Source organism: Balaenoptera ricei, chromosome 6 (assembly GCF_028023285.1).
Source record: "Balaenoptera ricei isolate mBalRic1 chromosome 6, mBalRic1.hap2, whole genome shotgun sequence".
Taxonomy (NCBI): Eukaryota; Metazoa; Chordata; class Mammalia; order Artiodactyla; family Balaenopteridae; genus Balaenoptera; species Balaenoptera ricei.
The window spans coordinates 29,183,323-29,210,275 of record NC_082644.1 but is presented as its reverse complement, the minus strand read 5'-3'; the positions used below and the strand labels follow the sequence as shown (position 1 = coordinate 29,210,275).

At 38.3% G+C, this 26,953-nt stretch overlaps 1 protein-coding gene and 1 long non-coding RNA gene across 7 annotated transcripts in view; both read left to right on the top strand.

The window, feature by feature from the left end:
- The window catches only part of LOC132366923 (contactin-associated protein-like 3), a 164,108-nt gene that overhangs the window by 48,622 nt on the left and 88,533 nt on the right, over positions 1 to 26,953 (top strand). For 2 of the 6 annotated variants that reach the window (XM_059924375.1, XM_059924376.1), the window contains exon 3: positions 19,441 to 19,592. The exons of the other annotated variants lie outside the window; for them this stretch is intronic. In XM_059924375.1, coding sequence (XP_059780358.1) covers positions 19,441 to 19,592 — 152 coding nt within the window. The remainder of the gene's footprint in view (positions 1 to 19,440; positions 19,593 to 26,953) is intronic. 6 annotated transcript variants of the gene reach the window in all.
- On the top strand, positions 4,120 to 6,226 carry LOC132366926 (uncharacterized). Its single transcript, XR_009503607.1, has 2 exons — positions 4,120 to 4,183; positions 5,985 to 6,226. It is a non-coding gene; the product is annotated as an uncharacterized LOC132366926 (long non-coding RNA).

The following is a 26,953-nucleotide window of genomic DNA, read 5'->3' as shown; positions in this document are numbered from 1 at the left end:
GTCTTCTTTGTGAGCTGAGCTGCCTTCGAACTTAGAACATGAATTGTATGGTTTTACCTTGAACAAGATTCTGGAAATAGTTTATAAAAGAATATCTGCATATAGGCCTCACCTTGGAGAGAGCTCATGACATTGCTGGGCACTGCAGTGCTGCTACCAGATACCATGAGAAATAGAGGCAGGACAAGAATACCAAGGGAGGGTTGCTCAGCATAGATGACTGATGTGACCATTGTGATGATTTGACCAACTCCAAAGTTCATTCCCATGTCACCACTAAAACATTTTTTCCCCTTCATTGCTGATGTCTGAGAGGAAATTTCTTTCCTCTACCCTCTTAGGTTTATTCGTAGGGGCCTGCAAAGTAAACTGACAAATGACAGAATAATGGAAGAAAAAACATAAATTATTTTAATTAATATTTTCTGTATGAAAGAGTCCAACAGGAAGGAAGTGAAACTCAAAGAAGTAGTTAGACTTGGGGGCTTAGATTCCATTTTTAAGAAAGGAAAGGGGGTTTGGAGGAAAGTGAGTAGGAAATATATGGGGAACCTGATGGGAGATAAGCGCTATTTTCATAAGGTTTGTTTCTGTAGACTCACCTCAGTGCCCATTCTCCACCTTTGGTGACAAGAGTCACTCTCTTTTTCCTGGTTCGGGAGAGGGGGGCCCCGGTCTCAGGGAAAATTCATGCCCTGCTTTTAGGGAGAAAAGGGGAGGGAAGATTTCTTCCTGCATCTGCTGATTTTCAGTTGCTTTCAGCTCAAAACCATATTTATGCCAAAGTGGCATATTTTGAGGTGGCTTTTTTTTTTTTAATTTATTTATTTTTGGCTGTGTTGGGTCTTCGTTTCTGTGCGAGGGCTTTCTCCAGTTGCGGCAAGTGGGGGCCACTCTTCATCGCGGTGCGCGGGCCTCTTATTATCGTGGCCTCTCTTGTTGCGGAGCACAGGCTCCAGACGCGCAGGCTCAGTAGTTGTGGCTCACGGGCCCAGTTGCTCCGCGGCATGTGGGATCCTCCCAGACCAGGGCTCGAACCCATGTTCCCTGCATTGGCAGGCAGACCCTCAACCACTGCACCACCAGGGAAGCCCTCCCCAAAGATTTTTATTGTTCCTTTATAAACTTGCCCTCCCACCCCTCTTTGCTCTTCCCATCAACTGACCATTAGACATGATGCCATTAGACATCAGGTTAATTTGCATAGAGAATTTTATATAAATAGAGTCGTACAGTATATATTGTTTTTTGCCTGGTTTCTTCCACTGCATAATTATCATGTAATTAATCCACATTCTTGCACTTATCTATAATGTATTTATTTTTATTATCGACTATCCTACTATATGGATTTACCACAATTTGTTTATCCTTTCCCTTACTGATAAATATTTGTGTTGTTTCCAGGTTAGGCATTATAAATAAAACATTTGCTGTCATTAATCTTTTTAATTTTAGCCATCTAACAGGTGTGTAGAAGAATACCATTGTGACTTTTGTTTGCATTTCCCTAATGACTATCATATAGAATAGCTTTTTATGTGCTAAATTGTGTTACATATATCTTTGGTAAAGTGTCTATTCAAAATTTTTGGCCACTTTTTCAAAAGGTGGGTTTTTAAATTTGCATTATTATTTTAAAAAATTAAAGTATAATGACACACAACATTATATTAGTCTCAGGTGTACACATAATGATTCAAAATTTGTATATATTGCAAAATGATCATTGCAATAATTCTAGTTAACATCCGTCACCATGCATAGTTACAAAATTGTTTTTTCTTGTATTGACAACTTTTAAGATTTACACTCTTAGCAACTTTCAAATATGCTATACAGTATTATTAACTATAGTCTCAGTGCTGTAGTTGACATTCTAATGACTTATTTATTTTATAACTGCAAGTTTGTACCTTTTGATCCCCTTTACCTATTTCATGCATACCACCATCCCCCACCTCTGGCAACCACTAATTTGTTCTCTAAATCTATAACCTTGTTTTGTGTATTTGTTTGTTTCTGTTTTCCTTAGATTCCACATATAGGTAAGATCATATGGTATTTGTCTTTCTCTATCTGACATATTTTTCTTAACATAATGCCCTCAAGGTCCATCCATGTTATCTCAAATGTCAAGATTTCTTTCTTTTTTTATGACTGAATAATATTTCATTGTGTAGGGCTTCCCTGGTGGCGCAGTGGTTGAGAGTCTGCCTGCTAATGCAGGGGACACGTGTTCGAGCCCTGGTCTGGGAGGATCCCACATGCCGTGGAGCGGCTGGGTCCGTGAGCCACAATTACTGAGCCTGTGCGTCTGGAGCCTGTGCTCCGCAACAAGAGATGCCGCGATAGTGAGAGGCCCGCGCATCGCGATGAAGAGTGGCCCCCGCTCGCCACAACTAGAGAAAGCCCTCGCACAGAAACGAAGACCCAGCACAGCCATAAATAAATAAATAAATTATTTTACTAAAAAAAAAAAAAAAAAAAAAAAAAATATTTCATTGTGTATATATACATTTTTTTATACATTCATTCATCAGTGGACACTTTGTTTCCATATCTTGGCTATAGTAAATAATGCTGCAATGAACATGGGGGTGCATATATCTTTTCGAGTTATTGTTTTTATTTTCTTTGTCTAAAAACCCAGAAGTGGAATTGCTGGATCCCATGGGAGTTCCAGTTTTAATTTTTTGAGTAACCTCATACTGCTTTTCACAATGGCTATACCAATTTACTTTCCCACCAAGAGTGCAGAGGGGTTCCCTTTATTCCACATTCTTGCCAATGCTTATCTCTTATGTTTTTGGTGATAGCCATACTAACAGGTGTAAAGTGATATCTCCTTGTGGTTTTGATTCCCATTTCCCAGTAATTAGTGATATTGAGCATCTTTCATGTGCTACCTGTTGGCCATTTGAATACCTTCTTTGGAAAAATGTCTTTTCAGATTCTTTGTTCATTTTTTAATTGGATTATTTGACTTTTCTGCTATTCAGTTGCATGAGTTCCTTACATATTTTGGATATTAACTCCTAATCAAATGTGTGGTTCGCAAATATTTTTTCCCATTCCATAGGTTGCCTTTTCATTTTGTTTATTATTTCCTTTGGTGCTCAGAAGCTTTTTAATTTGATATAGACTCACTTGTTTGTTTTTTATTTTGTTGCTTGTGCTTTAGGTGTCATATCCAAAAAAATCATTGCCAAGATCCTTGTGAAGAAGGATTTTTTTTATGTTTTCATCTGGGAGTTTTATGGAAGCCTGGTTTCAGGGCTTACATTCAAGTCTTTAATCTATTTTGTGTTAATTTCTGTGTATGGCGGAAGACACTGGTCTTGTTTTATTCTTTTCCGTGTGGTTGTCCAGTTTCCCCAGCACCATTTCTTAAAAAGACTGTCCTTTCCCCATTGTATATTCTTGGCTCCTTTGTTACAAATTAATTTACCATATACATGTGGGTTTATTCCTGGTCTCTCTATTTTGTTCCATTAATCAATGTATCTTTTTTTTAATACCAATGTATATCATAGTTTTGATTACTATAGCTTTGTAATATAATTTGAAATCAGGGAGCATGATGCCTCCAGCTTTGTTCTTCTATCTCAAGACTGGTTTGGCTATTTGGGGTCTTTTGTGATTCCATACAAATTTTAGAATTTTTGGTTCTATGTATGTGAAAAATACCATTGAAATTTTGATGAGGATTGCACTGAACCTGTAGATTGCTTTGAGTAGTATGGACATTTTAACAATATTAATTTTCCCAACCCATGAGCACAAAATATCTTTTTCTTTGTTTCCTCTTCAACTTCTTTCATTAATGTCATAGTTTTCAGTGTACAGGTCTTTCACCTCCTTGGTTAATAAAAGTGTGGGCATCCTTGTCTTGATCCTGATCTCAAAGGAAAATCTTTCAGCTTTCCACCATGGTGTATGATGTTAGCTGTGGACTTGTTATATAAGCCCTTTATTATGTTGAGGTATGGTCCCTCTATGCCCATTTTGTTGAGAGTTTTTCTTAAATGAATGTTGAATTGTGTCAAGTGCTTTTTTTCTGCGTCTATTGAGATGGTCATATGATTTTTATCCTTCAATTTGTTAATGCAGTGTGTCACATTGATTGATTTGTGGATATTGAACAATCCTTGCATCCCTAGCATAAATCCCAGTTGCTCAGGTATGTGATTCTGTTAATTACTGTAGAATCTTGTTTGCTAATGTCTTGTTGAGGATTTTTGCATCTATATTTACTGTTCATCAGGGATTAAATCTTTGGGAAAGAAATAGGTGATCCAAAATGATTAGGTTATAAAACATGTTCTTATTAGATTCTTGTATTTATTTTTATTAGTAATTATATGAGCCATTTATTGATTTTTTTTTTTTGGCATCCTTTTCTGGTTTTGGTATCAGGGTAATGCTGGCCTCCTAAACTGAGTTTCAAAGTGTTTCCACTTCATTTTTTGGAAAATTTTGAAAAGGATTGGTATTAATTCTTCTTTGAATGTTTGGTAGAATTTACCAGTGAAGTCATCTGGTTCTGGACTTTTTTGTTGGGATATTTTTGATCACTAATTCAATCTCTTCTTGGTTTGTTCAAATCTTATTATTGGGTTTTAAGAGTTCTTTATTATGTTCTTTATAGATACAAGTTCTTTATCAAATATGTTACTTACAAGTATTTTCTCCAGTCCATGGCTCCTATTTCGATTTTCTTCACTGTGAATGCTTTTTTCAAAGAGCAGACATTTTTATCATGATGAAGTCCAGTTGATTGATTTTTTTGTTTTATGTATTGTGATTTTAGTGTCATATCAAAAAAATATTTGCCTAACCCAAGGTCACAAAGATTTTCTCCTATGTTTTCTTGTAAAAGTTGTATAATTTTAGGTTTTACAATTAGGTCTACAATCCATTTTGAGCTAACTTTGGTATAAAGTGTGAGATATGAATGAAAATTTATTTTTTGTTTACACAAGGATCAAATTGCTCCAGGACTATTTGTTGAACAGACGATCTTTTCTCTACTGAGTTGCCTTTGTAGCACAAAATCAAAACTATTATGTCATGAGTTTTGCCCAAACCCAGTCAGATTCCCATCTTGAAAATCCACCTTAAACCATTGGAGTTCAGACCCCTAATCTTGTAAATATGTTCCCACAACTCCTGCTTCTGATAACTGCTAAGATTCTGCCAAGGTGGTGTTCTCACTCGCTGATGGAGGTTTAAAAAACTTAGCGGTGCTTCATGGAGAGATAACCAACTGACAAATTCCAACCCAATCTGATAATTTCTTTATTTTAAATTGAAATAATTATTTAAGAATGTGTTTAGATAGGAGATATTATACTTTATTAGGGTTCATTTTGTCAGGTGTGATTTCACAGGGAATATTTTTATCATAACTTAAGACTTAACTGTTGTGAAAACTATTTGACAGTAGCTTTTGAAAAGCACAATTAGTCAAATTTGCACTTAAAATTATAATTCTTTTATTTTTAAATTAGAACTGTTTATCCTTTAATATTTAATAAGGGCTTCATAGGAGTGCTTCTCACTTTTATTTGTTTATTCATACAAAAATTACTTTTGGGAAACATTAGTTTGTAACACTGCAACAAGAAACTACAGGAACTATAGGACTAAAAACAGTAACATTTGGTCACAGCAACTCGCGGCAAACATAATATAAACTACAGCTTAGAGACCACGGTGGTATAGATTAAATCTTTGGGATAGAAATGAGTGATCCAAAATGCATTAGGTTATAAAACATATTCTTATTAGATTCTTGTATTTATTTCTGTTAGTAATTATAAATATAAGCCATTTATTGAAGTCTCATGATATTTCTAGCCGTGACCATTTTCCAGGAAGTGTTTTTATAAAATACACGTGATTTTATTCTCATATTAAAAATGTGGATACTGAGGGCTTCCCTGGTGGCGCAGTGGTTAAGAATCCGCTTGCCAATGCAGGGGACACGAGTTCGAGCCCTGGTCTGGGAAGATCTCACACGCTGCGGAGCAGCTAAGCCTGCAAGCTACAACTACTGAAGCCCGCGCCTAGATCCCGTGCTGTGCAACAAGAGAAGCCACCGCAATGAGAAGCCTGCGCACCGCAAGAAAGAGTAGCTCCCGCTTGCCGCAGCTAGAGAAAGCCCACGAGCCCAAGGCAACCAAAAATAAAATAAATAAACATAAATAAATTTTTTAAAAAATGTGGATACTGAGATTTAGAGAGCTCTGGTGAGGAGCAGAGCTCCAACGCCTTCCTTGTCTCCTATCCTGTTGGGCTCTGTACCGTCTCCTTCCCTACGTCCACAGAGCCTCAAGTCTATTGAAACTGATTTGGTCCTCTCTCCTCAATGTCAACCTGCCTGTTTTCTTTGTTACTTCTTTGCTCTAATACACTACCCAGATCGTGGCTTGGAGGATTTGTATGCAGGGTTATTTACCATCCACAATTAGGAAACCCCTCCCCGTGTGTTCTTCGGTCTCTGGCCATGGCGTTGGCAGTAGTCTGGGCTCACTCTCACTTATCACTGAGCCTCTGATTGGAGTCCTGGCGGCCGAGGCACTGTCACTCATGACAGCACAGCCTTTCTCCTTCGATACTTTCATAATCTGAAAATGAAATGCACATCTTTCACTGGTAGATTAGAAATAGAATTTTCTTCTCTACTTTTCGTTTGCAGACTAGGTTTTAAAGCCTCAAGTGACTGTGTGAACTTTATCTTGTCTCTGCCAGCCGTCTGCATCAGCAGCATGGGGTGACTTTGGTTGCCAGACCTTTCTCATGCTATCCACCCATCAAATGGCTTCAACCCAGGGTCCCAGGAGTGTGCTGGTTTCCTGAGGAACAAAATCCTATCTTCCAATAGAACGCTTACTTCCAGCTACTCACTGGCACATACAGAGTCATACAGAGTTTGTAAACCTAGCTTTTCTTCTTACTACTTGGAGATTAATCCTATAATGCCCTCATTCTTCCAGAACAATAGTTCTCCACATGAGAATTAAACAATTGCTTCTTTAAGCCACATTGAGCCACATCTGGCAGGAAATGTTGTACTGAAAATTGGAAGATCTAACTGGTGGCTGGATTTGACATCGCTGAGTCTTTTGTAATATCCTCTGCTTCATTTTGCTGAGAAATGAAAGTTTGCATTAGGTGGTCTGGAGTTGTGAAACACAAATGTGGACATATGGAAAAAATTCTCAAAGCTCTTTTTATTTTTCTTGAAGTGACAATATTGCCTTATGTTTAAATCCATTGAGTAGAATAATATTATTTATTTAAAAGCCTACATATTTTCAGCTTTATCATATCAGGCATGCCTATGGAAAGAAGCCTTTCATCAGAGAGGGGAAATAGTGAGTATTTAGAATGACAATTGTAATTTTAGCAGTTTAACTGGGACTTTTTAATTTTTATTATTTGGTTAAAGGGCCAGATAGTAAATATTTAGGCTCTGTGGGCCTGCAACTACTGAACGCTTCCACTGCAGAGTGAAAGCAGCCTTGGACTGTACTTAATGAATGGGTGTGGCAGTGTTTCAATGAAACATTGTTTAGACAGGAACAAAGCAGATTTGGACCTCATGCCAGTTTGTTGACCCTTACCCTAGAAAAAACTCTGAGTTTCACATTCTTTTTTTATATCCCCATGACCCTCCTTTCTAAAATCATCTGCCATCTGTATGGTGCAGTGCAATGTTAAATAAGTTGCCAGATTTATATTTGTTGATTGTAAGTATGTCTCCCAAACTATATATTTATATGAAATTCAAATTTATCTGGGCATGGTGTATTTTACCTGGCAACCCTATCCCAGTGACCCTTTTCCCACATATTCCACCTTAATTTGGAGCTTGATGTCCTTCCCTAGATCAAAATCTTCTTTGGAAAATGTCTGAAGTTCTTAAAGATCAGCTGAGGGGGAATTTAGGGCCACACTGCCTTTCCTACAATTGCCTTTGTTGCATGTTAGGAACAATAATGAAGGAAAAGGAACAAAGTTTTTGTCTCAGGCTAAATACAAACACATCTGTACTTGTGCAAGAGAGGTTTGGTGGAGCCGTAATTTCCTTTCCATTCCCTGAACATCTGCCCTGGTCACAGGTTACCTATTGTTTCTAGGTAAGTGAATCCTGATGGAGTCAACATGGAGGACGATATTCAGAGAGGAGGGGTCTTAAAGGGACACCTATAAATTGTTTTAAATTTTAATGTTTGGTGGCATTATGATATGATACAGAAGAGAACCTACCTAGTACAGAGTAAATGCTTCAGTGCATACATGTTCATTATCATTCCCTAGTCCTTTAACATCCCAATTATTTCAATTCATTCAATGTAAAATATTCAAAGAAAAATTCTGCCCATATCCTCTGTACTTGCTTAATAAATAAGCATCATTAAAGTTAAAATTTAGAAGAATGAGACTATACAAGTCACAAGATCAAGGTATTATTTCAGTCATTCTAAACGATGTTGGTATTTGAGTTCAACTTACATTGCACGCTGGCTCTGAAAGGGGCAGAATTATTTTCCAGAAAATGTTGGCAAAGATCTGCCAGGCTGTGAGAAGTTGGTTCTCATGTACTCTGGGCTGTGAGAGAACACTGTGTCTTTTCCCATAAACACGAGGGAAGGTGAACGGGCTCTGGGGACTTCTGATGGGGAAGATAATGAAAGGTGCCTTCATACCTCAGCTGTTCAGCACCATTAACCTTCCCAGTAATTGAAACACACAAAAGGGGGTGGTAAGTGAGAGGCGTCCCTCTCGTCTATTACCTGGCAGGTACAATTACTTAAGCCTTCAAGTAAAGGAACGACTTTAGGTTCCTTTTCAACCATTCTTTACCAAAAAATCAACCAAAGCTTTTTGTTTTTTAACTCTAATGTTATAATCATTTCTTTCTTTTGATTTGTGCCTGTGGATTAAAGCATACCCAGCTCAATAAGGTGGGCATTTGTTATTTAATTAATGTAACTAATAAAGTCCACCATGTAGAAAAGGTTACAGCAACAAAAAAAAGAGGTCCTAAAGGTTTACCATAGGAGACCAATTTACGATTCAAAGTGGTTTTAGACTGACAGGCAAAAATAAGATTTCATTTTCCACATGGAAATGAAAAATACAAATGCAAAATTTTAATCTAGTTCAAGCTGAGGAATAACATCATATTGTAATTACAATACAAGGAAAATGAACCTAATCCTATAAGTGTGTGTATGGACATGAAGGAAACTAGTTTTCATCAGTTATGTCAATGACATAACAATAGAGCAATGGAAGTGTGTGTGTGTGTGTGTGTGTGTGTGTGTGTGTGTGTGTAGGGAGTTGTTATTAACACTTCTCTATGCGAATTATACATGTACATATAAGAATGTATTTCTGTGGTAAGACAAGAACATCTAGAAAAGCATTTTAAAAAGTAGTTATCTTTGCAAAAGCTAAAAGTTCCTATAATTAAAAAGCAAGTCATCCAGCTCATGTCACATACTCACAGTATCATCCAGTGGCATTTATATCAAAACTTGCTATTATAAGTTAGATTCTATTTGCTTTTGAATCTACTTGAATTATGCAGCCATTATTTGAGCTAAATTACAAAACTGTTAAATGTTTCTATTATCTAAATCAAGATGAAACAGAAAGATATTTCAAAGTTTCTGATACAATTTTTTTTCTTTTTTAAAGGGGAAGAGGAGGAAATGAGGAGTCTTTTTTTTTTTTAATTGATTGATTGATTGATTGCTATGTTGGGTCTTCGTTTCTGTGCACGGGCTTTCTCTAGTTGCGGCAACCGGGGGCCACTCTTCATCGCGGTGCGCGGGCCTCTCACTATCGTGGCCTCTCTTGTTGCGGAGCACAGGCTCCAGACGCGCAGGCTCAGTAGTTGTGGCTCACGGGCCTAGTTGCTGGGCAGCATGTGGGATCTTCCCAGACCAGGGCTCGAACCCGTGTCCCCTGCATTAGCAGGCAGATTCTCAACCACTGCGCCACCAGGGAAGCCCTCTGATACAATTTTAAGTGAAAATGGCGAGAAAGTGAAGCTGCCAGATGGCAAATATTTAATTTCTGCTGAGTTTTCTTCCATCACGAATACCCTGTGCTGGGCAGAGACTGAGGTCTAAATGGTCCTCATTCTTCACGCTCCTGGATTCACCCTCTTTGACACATGGCTTTTCAGCTCCTTTTACTGAAGAGGCAGAATCTGTTCTCCCGACCCCTTGATCCCGAGTTAGGTTATGAGATTTACTTCGGTCAATGGAATGCCAGCTGATGTGACACACGAAGATCAGAACAGACTTGTATTTTTCTGCTTCTTCTCTTAGTTCTGTGCCACCGCGGTGAGAGGTGCCTGGCTTTGTTTGCTGCGCAATGATACACAAGTCCAGTCATCTCAGATGGGGCCATTCTCCATCAGCGGACAACAGCCTCCCCAAGGCAGGTGCGCAGGAGACCAGAACACCTGCTGAGCCAAGAGTGTGGTCTTGAGACCCCTGAGCTCAGTAAAGTGGTGTCTGCCACTGAGGTTTCTGGTTGATTCACAGCATGATTATGGCAGTAAATAACGGATATTGCTGCTTATGTTTTTGAACTCCCATTTTTCAGTTACATTTCTATTTGGAATAGTGTGGTAAAGTAGATGTCAATGGATTCAATGTTTTTCTAGAGTTTCTGTATTCCTTTTTAAAAACAGCTTTGAGATATAATTCACCTACTGTACAATTCACCTACTTAAAGTGTCCAATTCAGTTGTTTTTTTGTATATTCACAGAGTTGTGCATTCATCTCCACAATCTATTTTATCAATTTTATTGATAAAAAAAATTTTGGAAATTTTATCAATTTCCAAAAAAAGAAATCTTTCTTTTTCTAGCCTACAAGTGTCCCATGTCCCACAGCCCCAAGCAAACACTCATCTACTTTCTGTCTCTATAGGTTTGTCCTTTTTGACATTTCATATCAATGGGCTCATATAATATATGGTTCCTTATGACTAACTAATTTCACTCAGAGTATTTTCAAGATTCCTCTACATTGGAGTACTTCATTCATCAGTACTTCAGCCTAAAAAAATATCACTGGAATTATGGAATAAACTTAATCCTTAAGGGTGTATTTTTTTAATTAACCAGCACTATTACGAGTTCTCAGTCTTGTTTTCAATTTAAAAAGACTTTTAATGATAATCATGAAAATGCTTATGGTTGAATTTAGATTCAATTCTGTGCAATAAACTCAAATTGGTTATAACACAATAAAGGCCGTATATGAGAAGCCCATAGCTGATGTCATACTCTGTGCTTTTCCTCTAAGATCAAGAATAAGAGAAAGATGCCCACTCTCGCCACTTTTATTCAACATAGTATTAGAAGTCCTAGTCAGAGTAATTAGGCAAAAAAAAAAAAGGAAATCAGCAGCACCCAGCTGGAAAGGAAGAAGTAAAATTGTCAATATTTGCAGATGACATGATATTATATATAGAAAACCCTAAAGACTCCACCAAAAAAACACTGTTAGAACTAAGAAACAACTTTAGTAATGTTGCAGAATACAAAATCAATATACAAAAATTGGTTGCATTTCTATATGCTAGTAATAAGACAATACCACTTACAATTGCATCAAAAGAATAAAATACCTATGAATAAATTTAACCATGGAGGTGAAAGACCTGTACATTGAAATCTATAAGACACTGATGAAAGTAACTGAAGAAGACACAAATAAATGGAAAGATATTCTGTGGCTCAAAGATTAGAAGAATTAATATTGTTAAACTGTCCATACTACCAGAAGCAATCTACAGATTCAATTCAATCCCTATCAAAATTCCAATGGCATTTTACACAGAAACAGAGCAAAAAAATCCTAAAATGTGTAAGGAACCACAAAACACCCTGAATAAGCAAAGCAATCTTAAGAGAGAACAAAGCTGGAAGCATCATGCTTCCTGATTTTAAGTTATATTACAAAACTATGGTATGGTATTGGTATAAAAACAGGCACATTGATGAATGGAGCAGAATAGAGAGCTCAGAAATAAACGCACACATATATGGTCACTTAATTTATCACAAAGGAGCCAAGAATATACAATGGGGAAAGGACAGTCTGTTCAACAAATGGTGTTGGCAAAACTGGACAGCCACATGCAAAAGAATAAAACTAGACTACTACCTTACACCATACAAAAATTAACTCAAAATGGAATAAAGACTTGAATTTAAGACCTGAAATCATAAAACTCCTAGAAGAAAACATATACGGTAAGCTCCTGGACATTGGTCATGGCCATGATTTTTTGGATATGACACCAAAAGCAAAGGCAATAAAAGTAAAAATAAACAAGTGAGACTACATCAAACTAAAAAGCTTTTGTACAGTAAAGGAAACCATCAAAATGAAAAGGCAACCAATTGAATGGGAGAAATATTTGCAAATCATGTATCTGATAATGGGCTAATATCTAATATATTTAATATATAAAGATCTCGCACAACTCAATAGCAAACAAACAATCTAATTAAAAATGGGCAAAGGATCTGAATAGACATTTTTCCAAAGAACACATTCCAAAGTTGACCAACAGGTATAGGAAAAGATGCTCAACGTCACTAATCATCAGGGAAATGCAAATCGAAACCACAATGAGATATCACTTCACACCTGTTTGTATGATTATCATCAAAAGATAAGAAATAACAAGTGTTGGCAAGGATGTGGAGAGAAGGAGACACTTGTGCACTCTTGGTGGGAATGTAAATTGGTACAGACAGTATGGAAAATAGCATGGAGTTTCCTCAAAAGATCAAAACTGGGACTACCATATGATCCAGCAATTTCACTTCTGTGTATTTGTACAAAGAAAATGAAAACACTAACTCCAAAAGATATATGCACACCCATGTTTATTACAGAATTATTTACAATAGTTGAGACATGGGAACAACTTCAGTGTTCATTGATGGGGGAATGGCTAAAAAAATGTGATACACACACTGGAATACTATTGAGCCATTAAGAAAAAGGAAATTTTGCCATTTGTGACAACATGGAGGGACTTCGAGAGCATTATGCTAAGTGAAATAAGTTAGAGAAAGATAACCTATGGTCTCACTTATATGAGTAATCTTAAAAAGAAAAAAAAGGAGCTCATAAATACAGAGAAGAGATAGTTGGTTGCCAGACTGGGGGGGTGGGGATGGGGGTGGGAAGTAGGTGACATGAGTGAAGGGGGTTCAAAAGGTACAAATTTCCAGTTATAAAATAAATAAGCCACAGGGATGTAATGTATAGCATGGTGAATATAGTTATTAATACTGTATTGCATATTTACAAGTTGCTGCAAGTAAATCTTAAAAGTTCTCATCACAAGAAGAAAGAAAAAAATCTGTGACTGTGTATGGTGATTGATGGTAACCAGACTTACTGTGATGTTCATTTTGCAATACACACAAATGTCAAATCATTGAATTGTACACCTGAGACTAATATAGTGTTCTATGTCAATTATACCTCAATAGAAAAATTCTTAGGTCAAGATCAGATGTTGATTTTAATTTTAAATTAGAAAAGGACTTTTAAGGATCCACTCAACTCTGCCTCCCTCTTCCTACCCCAAAGAAGTAAAGAAAAATTGTGACCTTTTATGCCTTTCATAAAATTAGAAATTTTGTTTAAAGGGTATAATATATCTCAATTTAAAAAGTTTAAAAAAAAAAAAGAATTTTTTTTCCTGGACACTCATGTAGTTGATTCTGTGAATTTATCCTTCTTTGTGATATGATAGAAGGAAGTTCTAGAATCTCCCTTTTCTCTATATGTATGCACCTCAGCTGCTGCCATCAGTGGACATGTGTGCAAGATGATATTGGAGACTGTGGTGCTTGAATTGGGTAGAATGCTGGACAGCTGGCTCTGCACTTCATTTTAACGTTAAGCCTCTCTGATTCTACTTGTGCCAGAATGTCAGGAAAAGTGTGTTGTTTATGCGCAATCCTGTGAAATGTTTATTAAGCACTTTTGGAAATACCATGCAGTATTGCTTTTATACTTCAAGTTCTTAGTTGTGGTTTGTTCTATCTTAGATACCAGTGTTTGTTAGTCCCGAAAAGTCCTCCTGGGTTGAAACGGGCTGAATTGGAAAGAAATATTATAAGCAGATAAGGTAGGGGGTCTATGGAGAAAGAAAACCAGGCATGGCTTTCTGGACATAAGAGAACACCTATTAATTTAGTACAAGCCATTTTGTGATCTAAGCCTGGCCAGAGTGCTTGCCCTTGAACAGGTCTCAGTAATTAAGGATCTTAAGGGAAAACAAGAATGCTGACTGTTATCAGGCAAGAGAAGTAGCACTAGTAATAATGTATCAGTTGTAAAGACTTCCAGTTCTGTTTCCATGGTAAAGATGAGCCTGAAGCACTCAACCACCAGGTCAGAGGGAACCTAAGGGATGATGGCGTTGACCTTTTCTGATCCTCCGGATTTCAATCAACTAAAGCCTGGACTCTGCCTACCTCCCAAGTCCTTTCATGAATATACATGTACCCTTAGCTTAAAACTTCCCCAGTTTTGCTGTTTGGGGAGACACTGCTTTGGGAAAGATCCCTGGTGGTCTACTTACTTGCTGCAAGTAACAAATCCTTCCTTCTCTCACTCTTTGTCTTGGTTGTGTCTTTTGGCTCGACACCCACCAAGAGGCGAACCTAGTTTTTCGGGTAACAATATGAGGCTGACTATTCTCTAGCTGAGATTTTATGTAATTAGATGCATGATCCTTTGGTTGTTAAAACCAGGGCTTCCAAGGGCTAGTTATAGGGAACATAGCTCATCAGAGATAACCTGCAAAGACACCGTGCAGTGTGTTTTTTATCACACATGTGACAATTCTTCTTCCTGCAGTCTGTCTCTCCATAATTGTTCTTCAGGATTTGTTGCCTGGGGGCTTATGGGGAAAATGACTCCTAATAGAAATACTATTATATTTTATTCACAGTGTTCTTTCAGAGGATTTAATGATAAATCTGTTCCCATTACAAGAGTAAAGTTAAATGTATTCCCAGATTTAGATAAAACACGCAGAAATAATTTACAGGGAGAAAACTGCTGAATAAAGAAGAAAAATGAATGGAGTCATGTTTTGATCTATGGAGAGCATTGAGAAAGGATTTCATTCGGGTGGGGTGAGTTGATCCTTCCTCTTCTCGGTAGGGAATCCTGAGTGCACAGACTGCTCCCAGGTGAGCAGGAAAACAGAAGACTTTGGTCAGGAAATGCCAAGGGTGTAGTTTCACTTAGAATATACTTTCCTAGGCAGCCTGTCTGCACTTACACATATGAGGGTCCACACACTTCTGAACATCGGAAGTTGATTTCTTGTCTTTTACTTGCGACGTGTGCTGATTTCAAGTTCTCTTTTGTGTTTGGTGTGAACTCTGCAGACACATACATATATGCGCGTGCGTGATTTGTGGGGTTTGAATCATCACTTATAGAAATGTGCAAGATCTTCACCTTTCCTTTGTTTTGATTTTTTAAAATTTAATTTAATTTTATATTGGAGTATAGCTGATTTACAATATTGTGTTAGTTTCAGTTGTACAGCAAAGTGATTCAGTTACACATATACATGTATCCATTCTTTTACAGATTCTTTTCCCATATAGATTATGACAGAATGTTGAGTAGAGTTCCCTGTGCTATTCAGTAGGTCCTTGCTGATTATCTGTCATCTTTCTTACATAAAAGAGCAAAGGGCTGTGGAAACAGGTCACAGAATGCAGCGGACTGCCCCTGGCCTGCAGGGAGTTAGCTTGGAGGCCTTGGCGGTCCCATTAGGCATCCTTTCTCCTCTGAGCCTGGAGCTCTAGCATCAGCCTACCTGATCCAGCGCCCTGTGGATGAGCATGGTGTTAAGTACTTGACATTCATTTTCTCCTGTAACCCTTGGATCAGTTCTCTGCTGGTAAGACTTCTATTATCTTATGAAACAGACAACGAAGCTGAGGATCACAGATGCTGAGCAGCTGCCGGGGGTCTCACGGGTGGGTACCAACTCCCAGGGCAGCTCTGGGGCTGGTACGTGGAATGCTCAGCAGTTTCCATCCCTTTGTGGGGGTTTCAGGCCTGTAATTTCATAATGGCTCTATGACTGGCTATCATCACCATTCTACAAACAAGAAAAGTGAAGCACAAAGCCACGAAGTCTCCAGCGAAAGAAGGCAGCTGGAAAGGGGTAAAACCAGGAGTCGCCTCAGCTGTCTGCTAGCAAGTCCCTGCTTTGGGCCCTGCTTTGCCTGGTCTCTTCAAGCCTCCTCACCTGGGGCTGCCCTTGTCTTGGAAGATCATGTAATAGCCCCAGTGCTGTCCAGTGGTCAATGCTGTGCACTGCACAAGGACATCTGCCTGCAAATCTCAATCCCTGGTGGGCTGTTTCATCTCTGACTTGGAAAATCCATCCTGAATGTCTGCTCAAGTAATTTACCAGCATTGTCCTTTTTGGTTTTAATTGACATCAATTATTGAGGCGCCTTCTAACCCATTTTAAATGGATTTCCCATGAACAACTGAATAGAGTTTTCCCAGGTGACAACTTTTCTGTTTCAGAGACCTGAGGGCCAGTGAGAAGGGGTTTCAGAGCTCAGCTGACCTGGTCCAAGTCTGGCTTGCTTTGTGACACATCCATTAAACTCTCTGAGGTTAGTCTGTCTATCCATTAAATGGGCAGAGTAACATTTACTTCAAAGGAATGCTGTGACCATTTATTTAGATTACACACACACACACACACAGACTGTCTGTTGTATAGGCTTTAAAAAATATTAGACACTTAATGTAAATCATTAATTTATATTTGCTTTAAAAATTAGAAATACCATATTCAGGTTCTGGGACATGTATTAGGCACTAGGAAAATGTCTGACTAATAAATGAAGGTCACTCTACCGCTTGTGGCTTTTTTCAAGGTTCTAAATGCACCCTCCGAGCAAGCTTTGCTCAGTGTTTCCCGGGACTGCTGATTGATGGGGTGGGTGGGAAGAGTTCCTGATTCCCAGGGGCCCTGAGTAGGAGTGGAGAAAGCTGGAAAGTTGGGATCAGGATCTACATATTTGGGTCAAATTCTACTTGTAAATTCTGTGGCCTTGCCAAGCTATTTATGTTTTCTATTCCTGTTTTTGTTTTTTACCCAGGTTGCAGAATAGAAATAATAAAAACAGCTTTTCTGCTTTGTTCTCAGGCATATAATGCCCTACTCAAGGTTAAAGTTACTTTCATATTCTGATCACTTTGGATGGTGCAAGAATGCCTGGACACTGTTCCTAAGTCTCAGCACATTTGTCATGAGTCTGGTCACAGTTTTAGGAGAGTATTGATCCTAGTGATGCCATGCTCATACCTCCTTCATTTACATCTGCTGGCAGCCTCTTTAGGAAGTAGAGGAGGCCATGTGACTTACCTCAAGGTCATGGATCTTGAAATCCTTCTTCCTTCATGGGCCATCAGGCCTCTATCTGTATACTCTGAAACAATTTATCTATTTATCTGCCTATCTGTCTATCCATTTATTTATCTATCCATTTATTTATTTATTTAAGATGCCTTTTATATTCCATCATTTTTCAATATGAACTTTTGGGTAGTTGTATTAAAGAATTTGAATGGAAAGGAATACACATACAGTATATAGAAGTTGATTCAAAACTCTTCATTCTTCAATTAAGTGTATTCAATTTACCTACTTAACATAAGGTCACTTCCCTGATGCTATTTGGAGTAAGATTCCTTCTCCCAGGATGCCAGTTTTTAGTTTTATATATCTGCTGACCACAATTCTCAAATCTCCAAGTAGGAATATACATAATAAAATGCTGACATTATAGTAGAAGTCGGGTCGGTGTTTTAATTAATTATTTTTTAATTTTTTCCAGCTTTATTGAGATGTATTTTGACACATAACACTGTATATATAACCGTATATATTTCGAAATGATTACCATAATAAGGTTCTTTAGGTTTTTTTTTTTTTTTTTTAAGATTTATGTTTTTTTATTGATTAATTGATTGATTGATTGATTGTTATGTTGGGTCTTCGTTTCTGTGCTAGGGCTTTCTCTAGTTGTGGCAAGCGGGGGCCACTCTTCATCACGGTGCGCGGGCCTCTCACTATCGCGGCCTCTCTTGTTGCGGAGCACAGGCTCCAGACGCGCAGGCTCAGTAATTGTGGCTCACGGGCCCAGCCGCCCCGCGGCATGTGGGATCTTCCCAGACCAGGGCTCGAACCCGTGTCCCCTGCATTAGCAGGCAGACTCTCAACCACTGCGCCACCAGGGAAGCCCGGTTCTTTAGGTTTTTATTTTTAAATATGAATCATTAAATGAGTTGAGAAAACAAAGGCAGTCTTTTTTACAACAGTTCTCAGTACATGTAAATATTTTCTTCAAACCGGGTTAGTTACTTGTCCTAACTTCTTTTCAACCAAAAAAAAAGAAACTCACATTTTTCCTAGCATCGGTGTTAATGCTCAAGCATCATCAGCGTGGTGAAGCTCGGTCTCAGACTGAAGTCCACTGAACTGCTCAGCTGTTCAGAGTGGGAAACCTGCCCGTGAAGGATCTAGGACCACGGATTCGGATTCGGAGCGAGCGCAGGTTGAAGACCTTCACCGACTTGACTCGCACTTCCTCCCGCCACCGCCAGGCGCGCCCGGGACGCGTGGAGCTCGCAGCGCGGCGGGAGCGGGTGGGGGTGGGGGTGGGGGTGTGGCTGCAGGTTGGGGCTCCCGCCCCGCCAGCTGCGCGGGTTCGCCGAGCCCGGAGGAGGGAGCGCTAGCTACCCCTAGCGGGAGGGAGCTTGCAGACTCCGGCTCAGAGCAGCTGTCTGGACACCTTGGGTTTTGGGGTGGGGAGCCCCGGCGACTGTGAACATGGACTCCGCCGCGGGAGCCTGTCTCAGGATGCTCTTTCTTTTGTCTGCCCAGCCCTAGAGTACATTAGCAGCAGGGAATACATGTGAGTACAGCAAATCTTTTAAAACTTATACTGTCAACTGAGAATTCGTGTTTTTTAAAAAAAATAATTGAATTTTACAAATGGAATCACTGGTCTGCTTCTGAAAATGAGGCATTTAAAAAACATCGCGAAGTCCCAACGCTTGGATAGGATGGTTTACAATGGTTTTTCCACTTGTCAAGTCTGTAATACACAAAGCCTGTTTTGACTTGTCTGTGAGCTGAATTTTGTCTGTGTGCTGTTGTTTTGAATATTCATTGAGAAAGCTCAAGTTCTAGTAAAACCTAAAATTAGCATGAGAATATTGAGGCGGAGAGAGACCAGAGAGAGAGAATAGCAGGAGATGAGGAGAGAAGAGCATGCCAATATGTCATTTATTTCTTTTTACTATGAATACATTTTGCAGGATTTATGTCAGAAAGGAAATCGTTGGCCGACCTGGCCGGGTCCTGCATTAGCGTAGATGTTTGCAGTCGGCGCCCTGCGGAATCGGGTACCAAGAAGTCGGGCGCTGCAGCGGCGGGCAGGCTCCGCAGCAGAGCCCAGGCGGCAAACCTGGTGAGTCCGCAGAATTACGAGAAGGATCGACCCCTCAGAATTAGAAGGCTTTTGCTTACAGGAAAAACATACCCTGCCATTCAGGTTCATTTGCAAGTGCACATGCTTGTATATCGTGATGTGCTGTGTTTCTCATTTTGTTGGTTCAGTGAAGATGTATTAACCTCTCAGTTCTGGACTGGCAATGTGAGTCTGATCTAAAGTTGCTAGCCAAATTGATTCAGCCGACCTCAAGGCATTTTAATCTGGAAATCGGAAAAAGTTTTCGAAGTGTTATTCAGATTGAAATCTCCATCATAGGGCTTTTCTTTCCTTGAGGGATTGGAAGAAAGCCCCCTTAGTCCTACATCCACACCCCATCCCCCTCAAGAATTTTTTAAAAATCAGGTTGTAGGGAGTAAGGCAAGCTATTATGCATTTCAAGCAAGTGCTAGTAGGCATGTTAGAAACCGACCTTGCTGCTGGGGGTGGGGTGGGCTGGGGAACTCTGCCCTTACCAGGAAGTTTGTGCTAAAGTGAAAAGCATATTGTACAAATAGTTACCCTTCCAGCATTCATCCATATATGCCCCGAGGCTGTGATAAATTTGTGTTGTCATCATTTAGTATCAGCTCATTTAATGCCATATTATACGAGTCACTCCTGAAAATGAGCCTTAGTCTCCTTTAAGAAAATACTGCCCCGTGTTTCAGACAGAATTTTAATTTAGCTTTGGGCACAATTTCCATGAATTAATTAAAATGGAGGCATTTACATGAAATCCTTAGGTCCTGCAGTAAAGCATTTATCACTTTGCTAAGAAACTAAAAATGTAGTACTAAATGATTTGCTAGTATAAAAGAATTGTAGAATAATTTAACATAGTACACTGAGGTGCAATTAAAAAGTCACCAGAGGTCACTCTTACTTAAAGGAAACATGGCTTCAAAAATCCTTCCCTTATCAGAGAAGCAGAGTGCTGTGCTGCCTTTCTTGTCTCCTTAGTTGTGATTACAGGATATTGCAAGATCAGTTATTTTGATATTTCTTTATTTTCTGTTTGTATTTTATTCCCTGAAATCCACAGAGGTATCATGTTCTTCATACTGAGCATCTTTTTTAAGAGTCACATGCTCTGAGGTGCTCCATGTCTGAATCTCCAGGCAGATATCCTTTTCTGAATTGAATATATCTCTAAGCTCAGTTCGTCTGGGTCTCTGGCTGACTCTTCAAATGTCAATGCTAGTTTTCACTTTTCAGCCTCTGTTTTATTTAGATGTGTTTAGTACTCTGATGAAAAGTTCAGTAAGTTAAAAGTACCTATGTAAATTTGCATGGCTAAGAACATTTTAGATACTATAGAGTCCTTGATCACCGCAAAGCTGGCTACTATAGTTGTTCAAGTGTCAAGTATATATTTAAATGTCTTTGCAGACTTAAAGATTCATAGAGGGTACACAAACTGTGTTTGATAATTGCTTGCTAATCTCATTTGACAGTATCCTTTGTAGCAGTAGAAGTAATGGTGAATGAATCTTATTATAGTCTAGATTAGCTAATTTGACCAATTGGATTTTTCCTTAACTCTCGAATATTTGGGAGGTGTTTGTTTGTATGTGTAGATGTATATAAAAGCAAGGTATTTCAAACCCATATTTGAAATTTGTTACTACATAAATCAAGGTAGAGGGTTCTTTTAGTCCTGTCCCATCATTTGAGAAATTCTAAAGAGGAGTTTGCCAGCAGGATGGGATTTAGGCTACCAACAAGAAATCACGAACACCAGCATTTGCTCAAGTCTTTTGATCGCTAACCTTTTATTCCTAAGAAGTGTTTTAAGAACTCAAGTAATCTTTTCAGACAAGACTTTAAAACTAACAAAAATGAAATATTCTTAAGCCCTGATAAAATAATGAGAACTGTATGTAAATTTTTAAAAAGGTAAAGATCTTCTCCCCAAAAGGATACAGTGACATTTTTCCTCTATTTACAACTGGTTCTCAGTAGTAAATTAGTCAGACGGGGGGCGGGGGGGTGTCAACCTGGGTGAGGTTCTGGCATAAGACATACTCTCATACAGGACTTGGTTGAAACATTTGACATCTCAGAAATTATCCATGTGTTGACATGAATCTTTATAATTAATGGGAAATTTTAAGTCCGGAGGAGTCTACACAGGGCGAGAGTAATGTTTCTAAATAGCCAAAAACATGGGCTTTTTTTTTTTTCTCTTATTCTCTGTCTTTTTGAAGATAAAACAAGTTGAATGGACAGCATCCTCTAGGACCTGATATTTAAAAATTGTGCATCTCTACTTGGTCTGCCTTCTAGAACTCTTGGTATTTAGTCAAGATGAAAGTGTTATTCTAATGGAGTTATCCTCTTAAATGGAATGCAAGAGGAAAGTTAGAATATAGATTCCAAGTTAGAGCCCTGTTTTCCAGAAGTTGTTGTGCAGACAGTGGTTGGTTTGCTCACTTCCTACCATGAGCCACAAGTGGAAGAGGGCAGTAGCTCTCTGTTTTAGGATTATCCCTGTGAATCTACTATTTGTTTATGAACTTTCAGATCTTTTTGGGGGGGGGAGAGGAAGAAGAGATATAATCTGAATAAGAAAATGTCAGTATTTTGATTGCATATTTAGTATTGTAAATCTGTCTCCTGGATCGCATGTCACTTTGAGGAGTAATGTTCACTCTTTCCCGATTAAGGAACAACACAATTGGAAGTTAATTTACAGCTGAATTATTTCCCCCATATAAGTAAAGTGCCAGCTATAGCTAGTAGCTGCTGTCCTCCCTAACTCTACTCCCCAGTGAAAAGAAAAAGGACTGAAGTCTCTGAAAAGGACTGAAGCCAGTGTTAGACATTTCAGCCGCTGTTGATGGTGATTATTTGACGTAAATGATGATATTTGTAGACCCAGGGGTTCAATTTAGTGAGTGTTACACACTCATCCGCACCTTGTTAAATCTCAGTACTTGTAATTTTCTCTAGAAGTCTTCTTTTGTTTCCTTCCCCTGTCAAAAGTGCCCTTCTTGTTGTGAGAATAAAAGATGTATTTCTGGCCCACTCCAGGTGGGGCACACAACTTGAATCACTGTTCTAGGAGTGGTAATCAGGATTTGTTTTTATCCAACAATGTCTCCTCCCTGTTACGTCCTGCATATGTATGAGAGGTCTCTGCCCTTGGTTGGGGGAGCAGATCAAGCCCATTTTGTTGGCCAGCATGGGAGACAAACATGTGCTGTTCATGTAATACCTAGTGCTTGATCTAGGCAAATATATTAGCACCTCAATTTGAAGATTTGTATCAGATTTGAATCCTTTCTTCACTGGAGCAGTGGCTCCTTATGTGCTAAAGTGTTACTGTATCATCTTTAATGAAAGTTTATTAATATGATCCTCTAATAGATATTATCACACAATATTATTCTTTGAAAAGAAAAATAACATACACAGTATAATAGTGAGACACTTGTTGTATAAATTATCCTAACCCAATAACATGATTAACCTTAAGAATTTGGTATAAAAATACATGAATTGCAGAATGGAGGAACTGAACATAATGCTACAACTGCTAAGAAGTATAAAATCGTGAGAATTGATTTAAGTGAATGTCTAATAGTGTGTTTATCCAATGTCTCTTCTCAAGGGTATTGTTTGTCAGAACTTCTGTCATTTCAATGGGCACAGATTCTTTGTAATTATTTGCTAAGTGTCATCAACATATTCTATTGCTATGTGAGCACAGTCAATCTCAAGTAATGCCATGTGTGCTAAGACAATTCAGTCCATAAAGAAGTTTTCACCTTGGGTAATATGGACTAAAATCCTGCTACTGTTTTAATTGGTGCAGGCTTCTTTTTGTCTCAATAGTGTGCTTAGTGGTTTTCTAGAGTGAGTCGAATCCTCCAAGTTAATCAGGATTATCCCTGTGAATCTACTGTTTCTTTATGAATTTTCAGATCTTTGGGGAGGAAGAAGAGATATAATCTGAATAAGAAAATGTCAGTATTTTGGTTGATATTTAGATTGAATTACTTATGTCTACCTATTTCTGAAAGGCATTAGACCATATGTAATATGTTCCTTGGTTTAGGGAGGGAGCCTATCAGAAGATGTGCCCCTAGAGCAGGTGAATGGGGAATCCATTCGTGATTCAGTGAAACATGTTGGGGAAAATGAGCATAGAATATGGAGAGAGGTATTTAGTAAGCACTGGAGCTTGGACTTGTCGGAAAGAGTCTTCAACAAACGGGTAAACGGACCGTTTTTTTTTTTAAATCATATTTGAATAAACTTCCCAGAAATACTGAGGTCAGAATATGTTTGAAAACTTCGGGAAAACAACAACATTTTTTTCTCCAAAAAAACTTACAAAGTCCATGTGACTATCAACACAGAGTGACAGGCAAGGCTAGAGCTGTGAGGGTCCTGAAGCTTATGCAACTGGGGGAGACTCTTTAAGCAAACAAACAAAATGACCCTAAAGACACATTATCAGTGGCCCTCCCACGCCTGAAAGCCTGTTCTGGGGAGAAGACTGGAGCTCAAGAATGTCTGCTCCTTTGAGTTGATTTGGAAAAAAAAACCCAAATCATTCAAGAGTACTAAATAAAGGACATATTCACTGACAAAAATCTCAATTAACTGAGCAAATTTGAATTTGAATTTTTCCCTTTAAATCAAAATCAGAATTTGAATATAAAAGTATACTTATAAAAGTATAAAAGAGTTCAAACAATTTGGAATGAATAGATCCTGGGTTTACCTGCAATTCTAATTCTAATCCTGAAAAACAAATATGAAATTAACCTCTGGATCTTCTTCCCACTTAACTTTTCAGAGCCTTTAAAGGCTTGGCTTCAACATACAAAGTTCTTCAGAGTAACTTCCAAAGTGTCCCCACTCAGTCTGCCTACCTGGGGCCCGTTGCGGTGCTGATTGCTATAGGCTCTGTTGCATCATATTGAATAACTTTTAAAAACTGAATTATTTATGTCTACCTATTTCTGAGAGGCAGGAAACCATATGTAATACGTTCCTTCAAAATATCATACTTGTTTTTTCCAGTTTGAGTTCTATGGCATAAGGTTAAAATCTGTGTGCTAATTAAAGTTATACACAACTTGTAAATACTGTAAAAACTAACACAACATTGTAAATCAACTAGACTCCAATGTAAAATAAAAAGTTAAAAAAAGAGAGGGTATGATAGAGTGACCTTTTGACATTGTGCAGGAACATTGTTTAATAGGCCCACATGATTGTTTAATTACCTAGAAGAATGCACCCATGTCTGACTTGGTCATTTACCATTTGATTGGAGTTTAGACGCTGAAATTGATGATTTCTTTTTTTTTTTTTTCAGGTACATATGGTAACTACAAAGGTTTTATTGCCCTGTAGGACATTGATCAGTTTTTTTGTAACCTAGCAATCTCATTCTAATGTTCTTCTATAAATGCCTGTAAATTCCTAGTTTCTCAAAATGCTCTTTTACTGGATTAGTCATTAATGAGTTTATGATTCTTTGGCATGCATTTGTTCTATATTTGTACGTGTTGTGTTTTTAACTTTTTGAAAATAATGCTTTGACATAGAGATTGCACATGTCTGGTAGGTGTACACATAACCTTGTGTGATAATACATGTGCTTAGTTTGAGCGTTGCTTTACAATAAATTTCCTTTCTGGTTCATTAGAAACTTTACTTTTCAATAATAATATAGGGAGTCTGGCTCGCCATAAAAAATAAAAATATTCTCCTTAGTTTCCAGGTAATGGGTATTTTCAGTGTACTGATTTGAAATAGAATTGAAACATAAAGTACTTGAAATTTTGAGTAGTTTAAAGTTAGAAACTATATAATTTTTATTTAAATATATGCCCGTTTAATGGACCAGTTTAAAAAAAAACCTCCCTCCAAGGCTGTTAATCACAAATGAAAAAATGATATATTTTATCTAGGCTATGGCTTTTATTAAGTTTTTACTCGGTAGTACATCAGGAAAAGATACTCATGGAGGATGTGCTAGTTACAGCTAACTCATGGAGAGAAACTTGAAAAAAGTTTGTTTTTTAAACTGGCAAATATGATCCTTTCGGATGAGTCATTTTAGGGATATGGTAAATGGTGTATCAGATATTTAAATTTATGTGTTCCTAAGTTGTATCACCTGTGGTTCCATCTCTGGCCTTAGTGGCTGTCACCTGTGGAGAAGGAATTTTTATGCCACGTGTTCACTGGACCACTGTGGGAGGAAGGGGCTGGTGAACCTTGTTTGGAATCAGTGGCAGTTTCGATAACCTCAGAAGCCACTTAACGCTGTGGCGTAGACCTAGGGTCCCCACATGCTCGTTTCAGTAGCATCTCATTACTTGGGGTGTTCGAGACCCAACAGAGGGTTTCTCTGGAGCTTAGGAGCAAGCAGTGACATTGCTGCTTGGATGATGCAGGAGCGACCTGCTGCCTTGAGACATAAGACCAGGTGCCACCTTCAGTTCTCAAGGTGGTAATTAGTTTTTATTTTAACATTTCTAAATCCTCAGGCAGCCAAGGAGCTTGCTAAAGTTAAGCTAAATACACTCTTCCTCGGAGTGGTGAATTGGTGGGAGAAGTGGCAGAATGAACCATGTGTGTGTACGTAGGTTTGTGTGTCTTAAGGGAGGCTGGTTGGGTAGAGAGACCTGCTGAAGGAATTAAAAACCACTGTCAATAGTTGTAAGAGAGGCACAGATTGGATTAGGTGACGATCCAGTTACGTGGGATTGAGCTATTTCTTACTTGTTACCATGCAGAACGGATATTCTCCACTTTGGATTTCTGAGCATGTGAGCAATCAGGAAATACAAAGCCATCTGCCCTGACCCAGTTGAAGCCCAGTTGAAACTATTGGCTTCACGTGTCGGAGGGGTTTTGTGTTCTAGGATATTGCTGTGCAGCCACCGTTAGAACCAGCAGCACTTAACCTGCCTCTGAGGCCTTGCCAGGTCCTGGTTCCTGTTACTACAGTTCTAAGGAATGGCTGGTAGGATTTTGATTTAAAGGCGGGTAGATATAATAAAGGGAATCTGATTAGCATGCGAAAATAATTCAGTAATTTGATTCAGGTCAAAGAAAGTAATTTTCATATAAACTTCTATTATGGAAGAAAATATTTTAAGAACTGTTAACTATTTTAATGTCTCAGATTTGGCTGATGTAAGAAAAATAATATGTTTCTATAGACATCTGTTCAAATGTTTGGAGATTATCAAAATTAAGGATTTGTCATACAGCTTTACGTTTGCTGTGTCTTTGATGATCAGAAACTTGAGAATAAGGACATGGCTATACACTAAAAGTATAATAATACAACCTAAAAAGAAAAATAT